The sequence below is a fragment of the Micropterus salmoides genome, unplaced genomic scaffold (assembly GCF_014851395.1).
Source record: "Micropterus salmoides isolate LMB-PRFRI ecotype aquatic unplaced genomic scaffold, ASM1485139v1 Ms_hic_scaffold_2, whole genome shotgun sequence".
NCBI classification, from domain to species: Eukaryota; Metazoa; Chordata; class Actinopteri; order Centrarchiformes; family Centrarchidae; genus Micropterus; species Micropterus salmoides.
Window position 1 is genome coordinate 34,257,998 of NW_024041150.1, and position 17,863 is coordinate 34,275,860.

Below are 17,863 nucleotides of genomic sequence, written 5' to 3' on the forward strand. Positions count from 1 at the left end.
TCTAAACGACCACTGTGTCTCTGCCTAGCTGTGTGCGCGAGTGCTCATAACCGCAGTATCACACCACTATCTGTATCTATGCCTAGCACGGCTGCTCTTAAGTTTTTCTGAGCAAACAGATACGGTAACAGTTTGTTCCATTAGAACGAACCCCGAAACCACATCTGACATTACTGCTGCAACTATTCAGGGCCTTCCTGTTACATTCTGACAAGTTCATCAGCGAAGGTCTATTATTAACCACTGCACAGCAGCCTAACAGCTGCTGGACGTTGCTCTTTCAGAGTTGCTCTTTGTCTTCAGTTTTACAAGAGTGACTCTGTGGAGAAAAAAAACAAAACAAAAAAAAACTAAACCAACTGGTAGAAAGTGTCAGTCCAGTGCGTCTACATGGATTTTTATACATACCATCCACTGTTTTTGAGAGCCTGCTAAGTGCACCAAGTAACATCCATTAGTTTGAAAGGCCCATGCTGTCACCAGCAAATGCACCTCGCATTAACACTGAGCAGAATGCTGCGAGAACGCGAGCCAAAGGTTCGGCCAAATTAGGAAATACACAAAGCGTCTAAAATCACACTTCCTGTTCGTGGTAGGTGGTCTGGACCAGTAATGGCGTCAACGTGCAGAGCTTTTAGCTGCCTGGGGACAAATCGCCCTTGCTGCCTGTCTTTGTGTGATTACTGTTATGAGAATTTCTCCTTTATTCTGTCTGTCTGATTTTGAATGTAAAACGCCCTGTTCTTGAGAGTACTGAGTGTGTAGTATAGCTCACAGATGATTTGAGTTCGTTTAGATTCTGACATTCATCATATCACTCAGTGCTTTTTCTGCTGTGAAAGGGGAAAAAAAAATCAATTCCACCAAAGCCTCAGGAACCCCATTAAAACCACTTCAGACCATTAAAAACCTCTTCTCTCTCTGTGTATCTCCCATCAGGATGAGAGTAAAGAAGCTGCCGATGATCCTCGCCCTCCACCTGAAGCGCTTTAAATACATGGACCAGCTGCACCGCTACACCAAACTGTCCTATCGCGTCGTCTTCCCCCTGGAGCTCCGCCTCTTCAACACGTCAGGGGACGCCACCAACCCCGACCGCATGTACGACCTGGTGGCTGTCGTCGTACACTGTGGCAGGTAGGTTCTTATTTTAACTACTTTTTTTATGTTATGGACTTTAGTGCTCTCAGAAATAGCAGTCGTGTACCATGCGCATGTAAAAAAAGCATAAAGCCAGTCTCTGCTGTCAAACCTGCAGCATCATTCGGTTTGAGTTTTGAAACTTATGTAGTCTGAATAACAAAATATCAATAGACAACTGTCCGGGGGTCCAGTGTTTTAGGTTCAGAGTGAGCACCCGCAAATTATTGATCCGTTCAGTGCAAGCATAAAAGTGGCAGATTCTGTCCCTGTAGAAAGGCCTGTTAAACCCAGTTAACTTAGCAACACAGACTACAAAATTAATAAAAATGCAGTGTCTGCCCAGTTTAACATACAAGATATAAGATTCAGGATTAACTTTATTGTCCCACAAAGTAGAAAATTTGTCAAAGCTTGGGCTTTGACCCATGCAGAGCCATAAAAAAGAAACAAACATTTTGCATATAAACATATAAAGATTTTTAAGAACACAGAGGCTCCTAAAAGCGCTAAACAGAGACACCTCAATAAAAGCAAAGCTCTGCTGAAATCCTTTCAGTAAAAGCTTTCCTTATCTGCTGCTCTGTATAAGTTTTATTGACATTGGGCTAAATTATTTTTTAAATCTATTTAACCTGCAACGGTGGACTCTGACCCTCCTCAGCGTGTAGGATATGGGTTCGCTCAGTAACTATCCTACTGGCTTGCCTTAGGGTTGCGTAGGTTACTGCAAGGATGGATGCTGTCCTACCCCTATAATTTCCCATGCAGACCAGTTTGGACTTTAGTTGCAGGGAGAGGTTGCCAAACCAAGCTGTGATGCCATATATGATAAGGCTGATAAGACTGCCTAACTTACAAGCGAACTTATCTAGTTTTGTAGATTCAACACTTGGACCAAGAATGATCTGTCTGCCACATTTAAACCAAGAGTTTGATCATCTTATTGAATTTACTAATAAATTAACAAAGAATAATAAATGGCTTTATTTGCAAAGAACTTAAAAAGTTAGTAAAGATAATACATAATTACACAAGATAAATATTTTTATGAAATTGCAGACGATTAACAGGTGTCATGCAAATGTGGCTTGCTGCTGCTCAGTTGAGGTGATTCAGGGATCTGGAGCGTCCCCTGAGGCTGACTAGCTGATGTCAGCTGATGAACAAGCGAGCGTAATTAGTCACTGCATTGTCTTCAACCAGCAGTTGAGTGGGATTTTTATCTTCCAGTGGTGCCTTTCTCGGGTGGAAAAGCATTATATGTAAACACAAAGGTAAATTTAAAATGGTGCTGAACTGTTTTAATTACAAGTTTGTGCCTTTGAACGTCTCGGCACTCCTGACCACAGATTTGAAGATTTTCATAATTCCTCTTTGGAGATTACCCAAACATCTCTGAATCCAAGGTTTAGCATTAAATAATGGTGTTTTTATAGCCAATATCTCATGTTTTCTCACTGGCATTGCCTCAACTGTAATGCCTTTGACTAACTACTGTCATAATGTCTCATTTGTTTGTCCTCCTCTCTGTCTCCGCACTGCAGTGGTCCCAACCGGGGACACTACATCACCATCGTCAAGAGCCACGGCTTCTGGCTGCTGTTTGATGACGACATCGTAGAGGTGAGAGATATTTTTACATTCTCGGTTTCCTCTTTCTTTTTGACAACCACATCCAATATAAGTTTATAAAAAAAAAAAGCATCTGTTTAATTTTTCAGTGAGTTGGATGTGTTTACATTACAAACTACAAGTACACACATTAAATGCGGGATAGTATTAAAAGATTCAGTATCCTGTTCTGTACAAACACTTCTGAGATACTGCACGCTTTATTTTTCTCCGTTCCACTTATTATATATACACTTACTTCACTGCACATCACGTCATGTCCAGGTCTAAACTTCCTCATTAAATACTGTACATGTGGAGATTCTAATATTTAAGCTTTACCCTTCTCTATGGCAACTCATCCTCACTAAATGAGCCAGCGCTGCTTCAAATTCAAGATAAAAAAAATTTCTTTTAAAAAGTACCGCAGATTAGTTTGATAATGAACTTGAAACAGTTGTAAAGCAAATAGAAAATACTGAAATCTTGTGTTATTTATGCCGTTTTTTAAATTTTTAGACATTATCATCTGCTAATAAATCTTAAAATCTATTTTACTAAACACAAGTTTCAACAGAATTAAAAGACAACTTTGTTCATAAAAATACAGAATAAATAAAAAATTAAACAGGCTTTACATGTTCAGTGTTTAAGTTTTAGTGGCATCTAGTGGGTCTAGTTGAGTCAACATGAACGCTACTACAAAGATGTTGGATTAGCATTATCAGAGCAAACAACAGGCAGCAGACTAACCGTTATAACCATATTACAAATTACATGTTTGCACAATGTCTATGCAATACGTGATTTTGCACGAATCAGAGTTCTGTATACTTCTGTGTCCCATGCACACTTTATCTTTTTGCAATAAAGATTTAAAGCCCCCCTCCAGTGTATTTTGACATTTCTATGATATTTCATATTTTTCTGAGTCAATTCCTTACAATGTTGATTACCCACATAGTTTTGTCAAATATTTTTTGACAAATAGCTTAATTTTGTGCTCAAAGTTGCAAAAATTGCTTGGTTGCTAAAACGGGGTTGTGACGTATGACTATAGTTCCATGGGTCATACGTCATTCTCCAAGCTTGCGCAGGCGCACCGTCATGCCTCGTTAAAAAACTGTCACGCTGTCACGCCTCGTTAAGTCAGAGCATGAAACTGATAAACATGGTTGTGAGCTAGCTAACCAATTTATCATGTCATTTACTTAGAACTTACAGTAGGTATGTCTCTCTGTGTCTGATTGGCGGAGGCAATTGTATCAAAAGTCTTTACATACAGTTCAACAGAGTAATAGAACCAAAAACGGCAGTTAAAACTGGCTGGAGGGGGGCTTTAAGGAGGAACAAAAGATTCAGATTATTCCGACATAACATGAATGCACCATCAGTCACCGCTCACCCCTCCCTTTCAAAGCGTGCAGGAAAAGCAACGGTGGCCGACACGCTCGATACATGTGGGCCTCCATTTGTCCAAATTTCACTTCTTACTTCTAATAAACCAGACGACTGCTACTATTACCACTACTTCTGCTACTTTTTCTTCATCATACATATTCAACATAGTGACGAAACACGCTCTGTAGAGCAGTTTGTCCATTTGGGCTACTGTAGAAACATGGCGGCTCAACATAGCGACTTCAATGTAAGAGGACCCACGGTGTATGTAGATAGAAATGGCTCATTGTAAGGTAATAAAAACATAACTGTTTGTTATGTAAGGTCTTTATACACCACTGAAAAACATATTTATGGATATTATACTGCATTTCTGTCAAATAAGATGTCAAAAGATCCTCCTTAATATTACACACAGGACATATAAAACAAAGCAGGTAAAAACAACACTGGATAAGAATGAACCGAATAAGGGAGCAGAATTAAATAAATTAAGGTGTAAACTATGTGATTAAAGTGTTATCTAAGATTTGAAAGTTATTTTAAAGAACAGGCACAACAATCCTTCCTGGTGTTTAACCTCAACAATGAAAGTAAAAATGTTCAAACAGGTGTCCGGTGTAAAGAGGCTGTGACCGGTTAAAGTGAAAAATCTCAATGTAAAAACTCAGTAGAAACCCAGCTGACTGTCATATTGCTGTCAGACCAAACACAGATCAAAGATTCAAAACCCCATCAGCCGTCCAAAGTTTCCCACCGCGTCCAAACCAGACTGGAATTTCAAATCGCCCTCCTTCCTGACTCACAGTAGATCCCGGCTCCCTGAATGTTGTGTCTGGATGTCCTATGGCAGGCCGGTCTAACCTTTACTAAAGAATGAGGAGTTAAAGAGGCTTTAGCGATCAGGATACGATTAGAGAAAAAGAAGGGATGGATGAAAGTATTCATAAAGGAGAAATGCAAGAATGCAAAAGGGGAAAGAAAACAGAAGAAAATGTGGATACCTGCTTCTGATTAGTGTGCAGGATCTTGTGGACAAGATCTGGAATGAGAATAATGTTTAGCTTCTCGTTTGTCTTCTTTCTCCTCATCCCTCTTTCCCCCTAAATGTCACTCCTAACGCTTAACTTGGTATTGAAACTTAAACCAAATGTCAGTTTGATCCGTAAGACCTGGACAGCACGCGTTAAAAATATGACAGACTGCTGCTCCGTCTGCTCCCATCACTCATCCTCTTACTTTTTAATTTTCTGCAATCTGCAAGTAGGTGAAGCTGATTAGGAACTTGAACGATTATTTTTAACTTCTCATAAAAGGCAACTAACAATCTTTCACTCAAATAAGAGATAAAACGTTGGTTGTCATGAAATTGCTGCTCCGCTGATCCCCCTGCAGCTTCTGCTGTAAAAACATCTGCTGTCCTCGCTGACGTGGTGACAGGAGAAAACATGGCAGACCGCACAGAAACAACACATCTGACATACTTCTAGCATGTGAGAAAGCGCTCAAGCTCCCCACTCTCAGCACGCTGCCGTCCACACTGCAGCTGACATGACAGCAGTCAGGGATGCATGATGCACAGTGATGTGATGATTTCTCACTCCAAGTAGGAAAATTTACCAGCAGCTCCAACACTGCAGCATATTAAAAGTATATGAAATCAGAAGTATAGCTTTACTAGGATGTGGTGAGAAATGTAGCCCTCTCTAGTCATTGGCAGTCAACCGCACGAGTACGCGGCCAAAACCTCGGCATGCTGCTGTGTTTCAGCTGGAGCCAAGTAACCTTTTGAGTTTTGTTATTTTACTTTCGTCAAGCCAAAAAGAACGGTATGCCACAGCAATCAAGCAATCAGCGGTTAACTGGCCGTGCAGTCATGATGGTTTAAACGTTCCAGGGTTTGTCAAGTATAAAGTTAGGTAATAGTTGTTTCACTCACTTTCTGAGACTCTCGTCAGGAGACTTGCAGTGCTGTGTGAAATCAGGCATTGCATGATGGGAAACACAAGTCAGATGCTGTAGATTTGTCACACAGCAAGTGATGACAAGTGTAATTTAGTTACTAATTACAGGGCAATTAGGAATTTCTTTTTTTATTGTTCATTACTGGAAGCGCTGTTGTGTTCGTGCCTATAGACTAGTTTTACATATTTGCATGTTCATCTGACTTAAAGGCTCTCTATGCTAACAATACATTGGAATTAATTATTTTATTAATTAGAAGTATACCAACTGAACATTATCTCTGTTTTATTATACCAAATTACATACAAGGAATAGTGTTATGAAATTATTCTGTAAAATAAAGCACAACAATCTTTTAGTAGATCACTACAGCACTGGCCAAAAACTTTTAACAGTCTACCAAAGAAATGCTTCATTTACAGAAGGGGGTGGGAGGGAGAAGGAGAGGTAGAAGGGGGAAGAGACAGGGGCAGAAGGGGAAGAGACAGGGGGCAGAAGGGGAAGAGACAGGGGGTAGAAGGGGGAAGAGACAGGGGCAGAAGGGGGAAGAGACAGGGGCAGAAGGGGGAAGAGACAGGGGGCAGAAGGGGGAAGAGAGGGGCAGAGGGAGAAAGAGTTGGGGAGAGAGAGGGGGAGGCAGACGAGGGAGGGAGAGGTAGAAGAGGGTAGCGGGGGAGAAAGATTGAAGGAGAAAGGGGGAGAGAGAGGAGTAGAGAGAGAAGGAGAGTGGAGGTAGAGTGGGGAGAGTTTTGCATAGTAATGCACATGATCAGTTTCTGTTAAAACAGCTTCAATCTTCAGTCACTGATTTTTATTCACATTTCAGGAGATTTTACCAGACCTCTGTTCCTGTTGCCTTTTAAAGGACGACTGTACTGTTGTAGTTATTCTTCCAGGCAGCTGTCGCTTTCCATTCATTTCCATATGGGACAAAAATCAATTAGCAGACTCTTCAAACTTGATTGATCCTTTACAGGGAAGACGGCATACATTTGTCAGTGTTACAATGTTTAAGTGCTTATTGATTTGAAAATGACGCACTGCATTACATCACAATGATATTGTAACTTTGACAGAAATCAATTAGCAGACTTGTTTTTCACTCAAGCCAAGCTAATTCAATCTGTCTGCTAATAGTAATTAATGTGAAGCCAATCGCTGTCTGAAGGAAAAATATATTTAAATGTCTAAAACACTTGTTCACAAAATGGCTAGTTGTGTTAAATGAGTTAAAACATGCAAAGCTACACGGGCAGAGCTTTACATTTGTCATATTAAACTACCTCCTCCTTTCTGATCCCAGTATGGCTCCAGGTCAGTCAAGATTCTGCTTTGGCCCAATTAAACATCAAATCATTGGAGGGGCGTCTTGTTTTGGGAACTTTGGCCCAATTAAAATGTTTTGTTTTACTTGAAATCTCCCCGGCAGTGGGAGAAGCCTCCCTGCTGTTTGAATACAGAGTAAACCGCCCAGTCACTGTCATCAGGGACCGATTGCATCACTAGTGTAACTTTCCACTATGATGGGAAGGAGGCCCACTCCAACATCTGGTCCACTGGAGAGAAATTGGCCTAGTCTGTTTGATTCTGCTGAGCTTGCAGAGCAGAAACACTAACTTATAATTTTTTTTAGGGTTTGTGGAAATGTACTCTCCCGGTCTGTCTGGCTGCTTTGTTTTCTAGCTTTTGTTCTGTTTCTTAAATCTGCCTTTTTACTTCTTATAAGTTAGCTTTTCTTTTTCGGTCTGTCCACCTGAAACTGAAGCTGTCTGGGTGTTTTTTTTTTCTAAAGCTTTGTAGCCAGTTCTCTTTCACCACCAATCCAAAACATGCAGTTTGTTTTCAGCCCCATTTTCTCCCTCTTTGAACAAAGCTGCAAATGCCAAATAAGAAACCGTCGCCGGGGCCGAGTCTCAAGATATTCACCACATTGATTTTAAATGGAGACTCGGTAGCAAATGATATCAAAACCCCTCATAAAACAGTTACACAACAAAGTTCAACAGCATAGCAGTGAACTGAAGGGAAGGATTTTATGTTGCGCTAACACAGACCTCCTCAAAGACCTGTCATGTCTTCAGGCATCTTTATATAACAGTTTACCCAGGTAGAGGGAAGAAAACTTGTGGTCTTGTCTCTCAGTCTACTCAACTTGACAAAATATGAAAAGGATGTTGCCTTGTGGTACCACTTTGACTGCCTGAGGTATGATAAATGTCTAAATGTTGTGCTTTTCCTGCTCACTTTCATGGTGAGGCAGGTCACAAATGTACACATTTTGCACAAAGAAAACAACTGAATGCTACTGTACACTGATACACACAAACTTAGTCATGTTAGTGTTTGCAATAAATATATTTTTCATATGTAGTTCAGAGTAATTCAGAATATCCTTTGCTTTCGTTGGTTTACAGGATGTACCAGTTGTGTGGTTTTAAGGCCTGTGTAAGCATAAGGCGTAGAGAAAGAAATTATTTCAGGTTCCTGGGAAGAAAGCAACGTTTGAAATAGTTCAGTATTTTGGGAAATACATTTATGTTCATTCTTTCAAAGAGTTGGATGAAAATATTGATACCACTCTCATGAGGTCTAGAGCTGGTGCCAGGATGTGGTTAGCATAGAGTACACCTACAATCAGCTTTAAAGCTCATATATGGCACACCGTAACGGAAAACAAACAGAAATGAAACTTTTTTTTTTTTTTTTTTTTGGCAGACAACAGCTGAGGGCTGCGATTTACTGACATCTTGTCATGACGGTGAAGTTTTGAAAGAGCAAGGGCCAGCCATTTCCCCTGCTTCCAGTCTTTATGCTATGCTAAGCTAACCGGCACCCAGTTTCTGCTTTGTAGGTGGTCATTTTATGTCTAACGTCCTGCCATTTATCTTCTTCTCTTGTAGAAAATTGACGCGCAGGCGATCGAGGAGTTCTACGGTCTGACGTCAGACATTTCCAAGAACTCTGAGTCAGGATACATCCTGTTCTACCAGTCCAGAGACTGACCCAGCCAGCGGGAAATCCCCAGCAGACTGTCACTCAGCAGAGGGGGAGGCGCTTATGGCCGCCACCGGCTCCGCCCGGTACGCTCACACAAGTATCCAGGCTTTATTCCCTGTAGGCGGAGCTTTGCACTGGAGCACCACTCGGATCGGTTGGGACTGGTTCAGGGTCGCAGCCTCCTGGATTACGACCATTCAAACCCTCTGAGCCCACACTGCGAAAAGCACCTTAACAAAACAAGATGGCCGAGTCTGTAACACTCGCTTTGCACTGGGGCATCAGCTGGGAGTTACGCCGATCCAAGAGGCTGACATCACCATGTGCACAGCGGCTCTTTTCGGAGGGTATGGCAGTTTGGGAATGTTGAGACGATGCAGAGTAACTAATCAACTGTTTTGGATGAGACAACTTCTGATTGTAATCCACCTCATCACGGTAACCATTAAGTGTCATCACAGTTTTCTTTAGAGTTTTTTTGTGTGTGTGTGTGCGCATATTATAACGTGCTAAATTAGCGTAACGCTAACACACAGGTACCATGCGTTCACCCCAAACAAACCCCCCACCAACACCACCAAAACATGTCAGAGAAACTAACATCTGGCTGTTAGAAGTCTCACTTGTCACAACAAAACCACTGACGCAGGCTTTAGCGATTGAATAGCTTGGACGTGGAGCGCGGTGCGTGATGCAGTTACTAGTTTGCAGTGTTTGTATCATGTATCTATGCTAATGACATAGTGTTAAAGGTATAGCATGAAAACCAGCTATCAGAGAGATGCTGGTGAATCTGTTGGACGGGCTCATTGTTGGGAAAACCATTTAAAGAGGGTTTTTTGCTGTAAATATCAGCAATCTGTGTCTTAAAGCAGAAACATGAAGTCTGGGTGAACATCAGTTTGCCCTGTTGATGTGTTTTTTTCAGCAGAAACTGGTAAACCCCAAAAAGGACGAGCCTTACAGATCACCAACAACCCTCTCCCACTTTCAAAAAGGCCAGCTGGCTGAGTGAAAGTGGCTGGTAAGAGTTTTAGTTTTAAAGTTACTGGCGTGTGTCGTGCCATTACGGGTCATGTTTGCTGCCACAGCTGAAAAAGTCAACTGAAGGAAGGACACCGAACGAAAAGCGGTGAGGTGTTCAAAGTTAAACAGCATAAGCTAACAAGTCAACCTAAATCACACAGTTTCTTTTGTGGTTTGCCTTCAAAGATTGGTGTCGTTTTAACCTTTTTTGACTTGTTTTAAGATGCCAGAATTTGCACATTTGTGCCATTTTAAAAAGGGACAGATGTGTTTTTCTTTTAAGTCAGTTCTGACATCCAAACTGCCACACTACGTACAGGTTGAATGTTTGTGTTTAGTGTGTCTTATCCTTTTGTTCCTCGTTTATTAAAGCTTTATTTCTGGACAGCAAACTAACACAGACCTCGCTGCAGCTGGTTCAGCACTCATAATATCAGCCACCAGTCCCACGCTGGCAAATTTTGACTCTGGCTTAAGTGTTTCTCCTGCAGCTGCAGCTCTGGCAGGCTGTCAGACATTTTACATAACATGTTTTTCACTCCAGAATCTTAAATTGGAGCCCTCACTAATGCTGAGTGATGCTAACGGGCTGCTGATGTGGAGCGCGCCCACTGTCAGTCAGCGACATGGCGTATTAAATGCAGTCAGACTGTTGTGTTTGTCTCAGCCGTTTAAAATGGATTCCTCTCCTCCGTATCCCTCAAAAGCTCATTTAGAACAACGGAAAAAAGTTCAGGATGGAAACAACTTATGATTTAATGTTGACTCATACAGTTTTAAGAAGCGTTTTATTTTAATAAAAGGAATTTAATGCAGCTGCTTCTCCAATTTGAACCTGCCTTTCTCCATTTTTTATTATTGTAAATTCAAACCTTCAGTCATTGATTTTTCAATTGTTGTCTTCCTCGGCTCTAGACATGCTGAAGATAAACAAAAAATATATGAAATTAAAGAATCAGTAATGTCCCCAATAGGGCTGGAACTAAAATTTTATTTTTTTTATAATCGTTGTTCTTTCGACATAAGATTTAGTCTATAAAATGTCAGAAAACAAAACATCTTGACTTCTCAGAGCCAAAGTAATGTTTTCAAATAGCTCGTTCTGTCCTACAAAACGGTGCATAACTTAAAAAAATATAAATTTTACAGTGATAGACAACAGACAAAACATCCTCACATTTGAGAAGCTGCAGTCAGTAAATGTTTGGCATTTTTGCAAGTAGTTTTCTGACGATCATGTCAGCTCTGATCTCTGTGTTTGCGAGGAAGAGTCATGTTTCTCCATTTTGATCATCAGAATCACCTCAAAAGATCAAACATTAACATCTGTGGTATTATCCTCACACTCTGGAGGTAAAAGAGTGGAGTTAATGCTTTTTAACTGGACAAACAGGAGCAATTTTAAAGCCTGGTCATGGGCAACAACCTTCCTTTTCTCCTTTTGTTGTTTTTCTTTAACGCACAAACAAACCAAATGTAGGTTGTTGGTTTTTTTCAGTTTAATCTTGTTTTTTCTGAAGTATGTTTTACACTGCCGAGCTCGTGAGGCTCCACCTGACTGGGCTGTCCCAGATTAACAAGCAATCCCGCACGTGAGTCTTTGTAACAGAGCTGCAGCAGATGGAAAATGAATGGAAACATGTTCTCTGTAGCCTTTAAAGGTGTTTATATTCTGCAGTAGTTGAGTGGCCTGGGCAGTGGGTCAAATATTATCTGAATGTTAAAATGTACAGTAAAATAAAAACAGGGCTGCTGCTTGACCTATAAACACCAGCTTGAGTTGGTCACGTCTCAATAATCTGAAGTTGCTCTCTCTCTCTCGCTAAAACCAGAAAAGCACTTTTAACGACTTTACTATATTCTGAATTTCTTTATCTCCTTTTTAAGCCCTTCTATTTGATTCAGCTCTGATTCAGGTTGGACATTCCAGGGTTTGCTGACACTGTTGAACTGTTACAAAATAATCTACAAAGAATATGAGCTAGCATGTATTTGAATGGCCACCACAGCACTTTGCCAGTTCAACAGACGCCTCTTTGTTAGCATACATGGCTAAAGTTGCCCTTAAAACAGCCTTAGCCCTGATCCTGATCCAGGACCAGGTCTTACGATGCATCGTGGCACTGCGTTGCTCTCTCCTGAAACTCCTGAGACATTTCAGTCTCTGAGCAGTTCATATAAATTTGTCATGTTAAGAATGTAAAGTACATACATGGTGAATGAAAGGCTTCTCAGCAACTGGGGCTGAACGATTTAAAAAAAACAAAAAAAACATTGCAAATGCGATGTGATTTGTGATATTGGAGGGAATGACAGTTTTTACATAATTAGTCTTATTTTAAGTGAAAAACATATTGAAATGTTTATGGTGTGATTTTTACAGAGCGCTGTACCGAACAAAGATCTTTCCTCAAGTATGTAGAGGATGAATATGTAGGCCAGGACCTCTCTCTGCCACTATACAATATTTAAGTTTTTTATTTTTGCCTTTAACAAATATTGCACCTGTATTGTAGTCCATATTGCATATTTCAATTAATTGTTCAGCCCTATTAGCAATTGCAAAAGACATTTACATTAAGCGGGAGCATAGGCACAAAAATGATGATTTGCTCTGACCTAAGAAGTTCTCTGGAAGCACTGAGCTGCTGTGCCCCATTCTAGTCACTGAGCAGGGAAGACATCCTGCGCCACCTTTGGTTAACATGGTTTGAAATGACTAATGGATACAGCCTTTCTTGTTCAGGACAATGACGCACAATAAGGTATTTATAAAACACTGCCAGCAAACCCAGACATATCCAAACTCATAATATGTCAAATTTTAAAGTAGAAGTTAAAATCTGTTTATTAAAGCCACAGAAGTGTTTATACAAGTTCTTGAACGTCTAACTTGGCTTAAAAGTTTTCAAAATAAAGGAAAGGGAGCGACTTCAGATGACGTGACATGACACTTCCCTTCACGCACTGGGTTGAGGCTTCAAAGTCAGAACACTATTTCCTTTTTTCTTCTCCTGTATGGGCTGCTCTTAAACTCAACTCATCTAGATGAAAGGAAGTTCTTTATGCGCCTTGGCTAATCTGTTTTCGGGGGCGATCCACTTTGTATTTGTTTTTGTTCTACAATATTTGTCAGAAAAAGTAGTATGTTGTTTCGCATAACTTGAAACGCAGGTTATATCCAGATGCCAAATAGAAACTGTGGACTCCTGTACGAGTTGCTTTCATTTGTACAAAATTAGTGTTCACAGCTTTTTAAAGAAGAATTTCCATTTACTCATTGTATAAATGAACAAAAACAAGCACATAACGCATTATTTTGGGGATAAAAGTCCACAGATTCAGTTTGGAACTGTTTATGATTCTGTCTTTTAATTAAATGCAGTTTAATGGAAATAACTGGTCCTCAAAACTGTAAATGTGTCTGTCATCAACAAGGCTCTTTTTTAATTTAAATACTATTAATATTATTGTTATGAATGTTTAACTTCTTTTTGTTAGATGTTTCACTTGTTTTTGATATATTTCACTAATTTTACTAGTCTACCATTCTTGTGTAGGCAGCTTCGGATATTTGAAGATATTTTTGTTTTGATTTGGGAGGATGTGACGAGAGATGTTGACGTGTACATAAATACAGATGTTATTATTGGAATATAAATATTTGCTTGCTTGAAATAATCAGCGGACCTACAGTAGGTTTGAAAATCTCAAAACACTTCTGGTAATGAATCAGTAAACCTGGTGCTTAAAACGAAGCCCCACCCATCTGGCGTCCCAGGCAGCCTAAAACAAACAACCCCAATGTAAATGAGCTCATCTGAAAGGTCACAATATAAAACACAGAAAACTGTCTGATTTCATGAATCTGTTGTAGAAGCTCTCTGTACATTAAACTGCTGCGCAGAAAGGAACTGACCAAAAACTGTGGATCACTGTGTTAAAAGGAAAAATCCACTTTAAAGTACATTAACACAAAAAATAAGCCATTGGTGAGTTGTTCCTATGTCTCTCAACCTCAGTTTTATAATTAATTTTTTTTCTGTGAATAACCAGTCAAAGGTAAACGATATGGTCAACACCTTAAGACGTTTTGTTGATTATCACAATGTTGAGGAGCGCTAGAAGACTTTGCTTCCCCCCCAAAATTATTTCAGGTTAAAGTATTTCACTATCAACCTTCAGGTGTTTTTTATAAAGTTTAAACAACTTGGAAACTTTCCTTTTAAATATCAGAGTTTTGTACTGATTTTTTTAAATAACACCAACAAACTGCCCAGATAAATGCCGATAATAGCTTACTGCAGATGTATTGGTATTGTGTATATTGTATGTCCAAGTAATACAAAACTGCAGTACAGAATAGATAAGTCCCTCCCCTTCCGGTGGACCACCAAGTGACTTTATGTCGTAATAATTAAGGACAGTAGTCAACGGAGAGAGACAACACATTTTTTTTTTTTATACTGTTTGATTGTGTCCCGAATCACATATATGATGTTTGTCCATTTAAAATATTTCGTATGTCAGGAAAGTCACAGTTTTTTGAAAAACTGTTCAAGTAAAAGACTGTGAGAATATATAATTATAAATAACACAAACATAGAAGTCGCATGTGACGTCATAACTTTTTCTCTCAATGAGTGAAGCTAATGATGCTAAAATTGAAGAAATTACATGTGTAGATGATGTGATGAAAGGGCCGGGAGTCGTTGGATTAAGCACATCAGCTGGGATACATTTCTGTGTGGAACATAGCTAAGTTACCTAGCAATGAAGATTAGCGTAGCATAATAGCGCTAACATGTTTGTGACATATCGTGCGAGACAAGAGATGAAGTTGTTCATTGAGCGGTTTCACACAAAACTAAATATTGCTTTACTACAAAATGCGACTTTCTTGACTTCCCAAATTTAGATTGACACTCATCATGTGTGTTCAATTCAGGGCACAATTCATATGGGACAAAATAAAATTGTTGTCCACGGAGTGGAAGCGAGGGATTGCTCTCTATATAGCAATTTAGTGTGTCCACCAGAGAGCACTGAGGAGCTTATTTTTGAATTGTAAAATGTTCCAGTCAACACATACGTTGGTCAGAGAATAACTGCAAATATATATTGTTAGTGGATATTTTTTTAAACTCTAATATTGACTTGGTATCATCCATTCAACATCAGGTGTTGGTCAGGCTAAATAACTTTTTCTTGTATTTAACAGGGAAGACATTGTATTTAACAAATAAGCTGAACATTCTCAAATGTCACAGTATTTATGTACATTAACTGAAATAAACCCCAAATTAATCACAGTAAAAGTAAAATTATGATGCGGATCAGACAAGATCTGGTTAAAAATAAGAAAACGACTTATTAATCGGACCATTCATTTTAAGTTTTAGTAGCACTTTACCTGTGCTAAATTAAACTGGCCATTCGATATTGTGATGTGATTGCTTACCCAATCAGAGTCTTGTGGGCATTGTTTCCCAAACTACAGTGTCATCTGCAAAGAGTGAGACCTTTTTCTAGAGCTCAAAAGTTATTCCAACATTAACCAATCAAATAACACAGGAACAAATCCATAATATTTGACTGATTCATATTAAGCTCCATCATTAATGAAAAGCAGCACATTTTTGTGACTGTTTTAAGACGGTATTATAGGAAGGTAGAAGTGTTCGGTTGGGGGAAATGGAAGCACCAACATGTTGCCACTAAATAACTCATTAAATAACAATAACTGACACCTGCAGGTGGATTTTCCCTTTAAAATTAACAATTTTAATCGTTTTGTCCTCTGAAATGTTCTTTTCAGGGTTTCTGTCGTCCACATCACTCCCTTCTTTTCAAACTCACCAAGAATGTAAATGTTTTGAATTCAGTGTGTGACCAGCAAAAAGTGACTGATGACAGCAGCCTCACAGAATGGATTGTTTTAAGGATTTAAGAAAATATCCAAACTTACATCAAACCTTGATATTGGATTTGTAACAATTTAAACATTAAAAAAGTAAATTATGTTTCTGCATCAATTTACGTAAAATACTCAAATATAGAACATTGAAAACAGAAAGCTTGCTGTAGCCTACAACAGAGAGTAATGTGCGTAGAATAATAAAGTCTTTGCTCTTATTTTGAAGACAGCCTCAGACACACAGAGGTGTTTTATACTTGTTTTTTGTTACAGCCATTTAATTTGCCATGAAACTGCACGGTGTCGTCTCAGTTCAAGCTTCGACACGGATCTGAAGGAACTGTTTTGTGGGTCTATTGCCGCCGCACATACTGCTGTCTGAAGTTCATTCTGAATACATGTAGATTCAGTGAAGTTTGGGAATGACAGCTGGTTCTGGTGGTGTCCAAACTGTTTGAAATAAAACAAACTGGTTTTGAAGATGGAATAATCCAAACTGTGTCCTTTGTCATCGTTTGTCCTGTAATGCCCCCCCAGACAGCAGGTTTACGTCATCTGAAGCAGAAGAGCTGCAGCAATTTTATCAGCCAATCCAGTATTTTGACTGTCCTTCCTGTGAAGACTTAGCCAATGTTCCTGTTGCATGCCACATTGTTTTATACCTATATTAAAAAAAAAAAAGAAAAGAAAAAAAGCCTCCATGCAGATTAAAACAGTTTGTGTGGTGATTAGGGCCACAAAATATGAGATTTAGAGAATAGGAAGATGATAAAATAAATCAGATTTGGGGGAACTAAAAACATAATATTATGAGAACAAACCTATGATTGGATTAGGTAGGATTACAGGTCCAAATGTAGCTTGTTGGGACCAAATACACACATCTGCTACTCAAGACTGAAAAAAAACAGCTGTGACTTCCCCTTCATGTTTTTTGGGGGGGAAAAAAAATAATGTTGTCCATGTTTCGATTTACAGACGACAACGTGTTATAATCTGCTAGAAGGATCCTAGAATTAAACATCGACCAGAGATGAAGCACCAGGACTGGGCTCTTTTTTAATAAAATGTGGTCAATTAAACCAAATGTTATTTTCAGTTAAAGTTAATGAGCTGTTGGCCTATAGCATTTCTTATTGTTTTACCATTATTATTTTGGTGACAAGAAATCTACAAAGGAGGCAATGCTATAACAAAAATATATGAAGTAAAAAAAATACTTTACTCAAAACTATTTTTTTCCTTTTCAAATTGTCTGTGTAAAAACCATTCCCGGTCTCCCCTACCTGTGATAAGGGCTTTTTTATAAAGCCGCAATTTTGCTGAAACTATTAACTTACCCATGAAGAAGTCTGGACTCATACCAATGCAGTTTCTAGTCCTGAAACACTCACCGTTTCCTGCTGAAAGGTAAAGTGATGTAAAATATATTCAAAGAATTACACAGACTATGGAGAGGATCCAGCTACAAGATTGATTATGCATTTTTTACTTTGTCAAACAAAGAAATGCTGCAGTTGATTTTTATTGTCTGGTCTTTTGCAGGTCTGTCCTAATCAAACAGGACGGCAAGAATTAATGAATGAAACCTGTATTGCCTCTAAGGGAACAAACAAACAATTAAAACAATGTTATTAAAGATGACAAATGGCTGTAATACTTTATTAATAAACTACAACATGTAGATGGAAGCAATTGAAGTTGAAAACAGAATGAGAAAGCTTTCTGCCTGCGTATTCGGTGTGACAACCCCCCCCCCTTCTTGTCTTCTGACTCATCTTATTGCTTTTCAGATGCTTGTTG

At 39.2% G+C, this 17,863-nt stretch overlaps 1 protein-coding gene across 1 annotated transcript in view; it reads left to right on the forward strand.

The window, feature by feature from the left end:
* usp12b (ubiquitin specific peptidase 12b) overlaps positions 1 to 16,556 on the forward strand; it is a 28,612-nt gene extending 12,056 nt beyond the window's left edge. The window contains exons 8-10 of the mRNA XM_038730147.1: positions 940 to 1,137; positions 2,688 to 2,766; positions 9,021 to 16,556. Of these exons, the coding sequence (XP_038586075.1) occupies positions 940 to 1,137; positions 2,688 to 2,766; positions 9,021 to 9,122 (379 nt within the window). The 3' untranslated portion in view covers positions 9,123 to 16,556. The remainder of the gene's footprint in view (positions 1 to 939; positions 1,138 to 2,687; positions 2,767 to 9,020) is intronic.
* Positions 16,557 to 17,863: the final 1,307 nt, after the last annotated feature.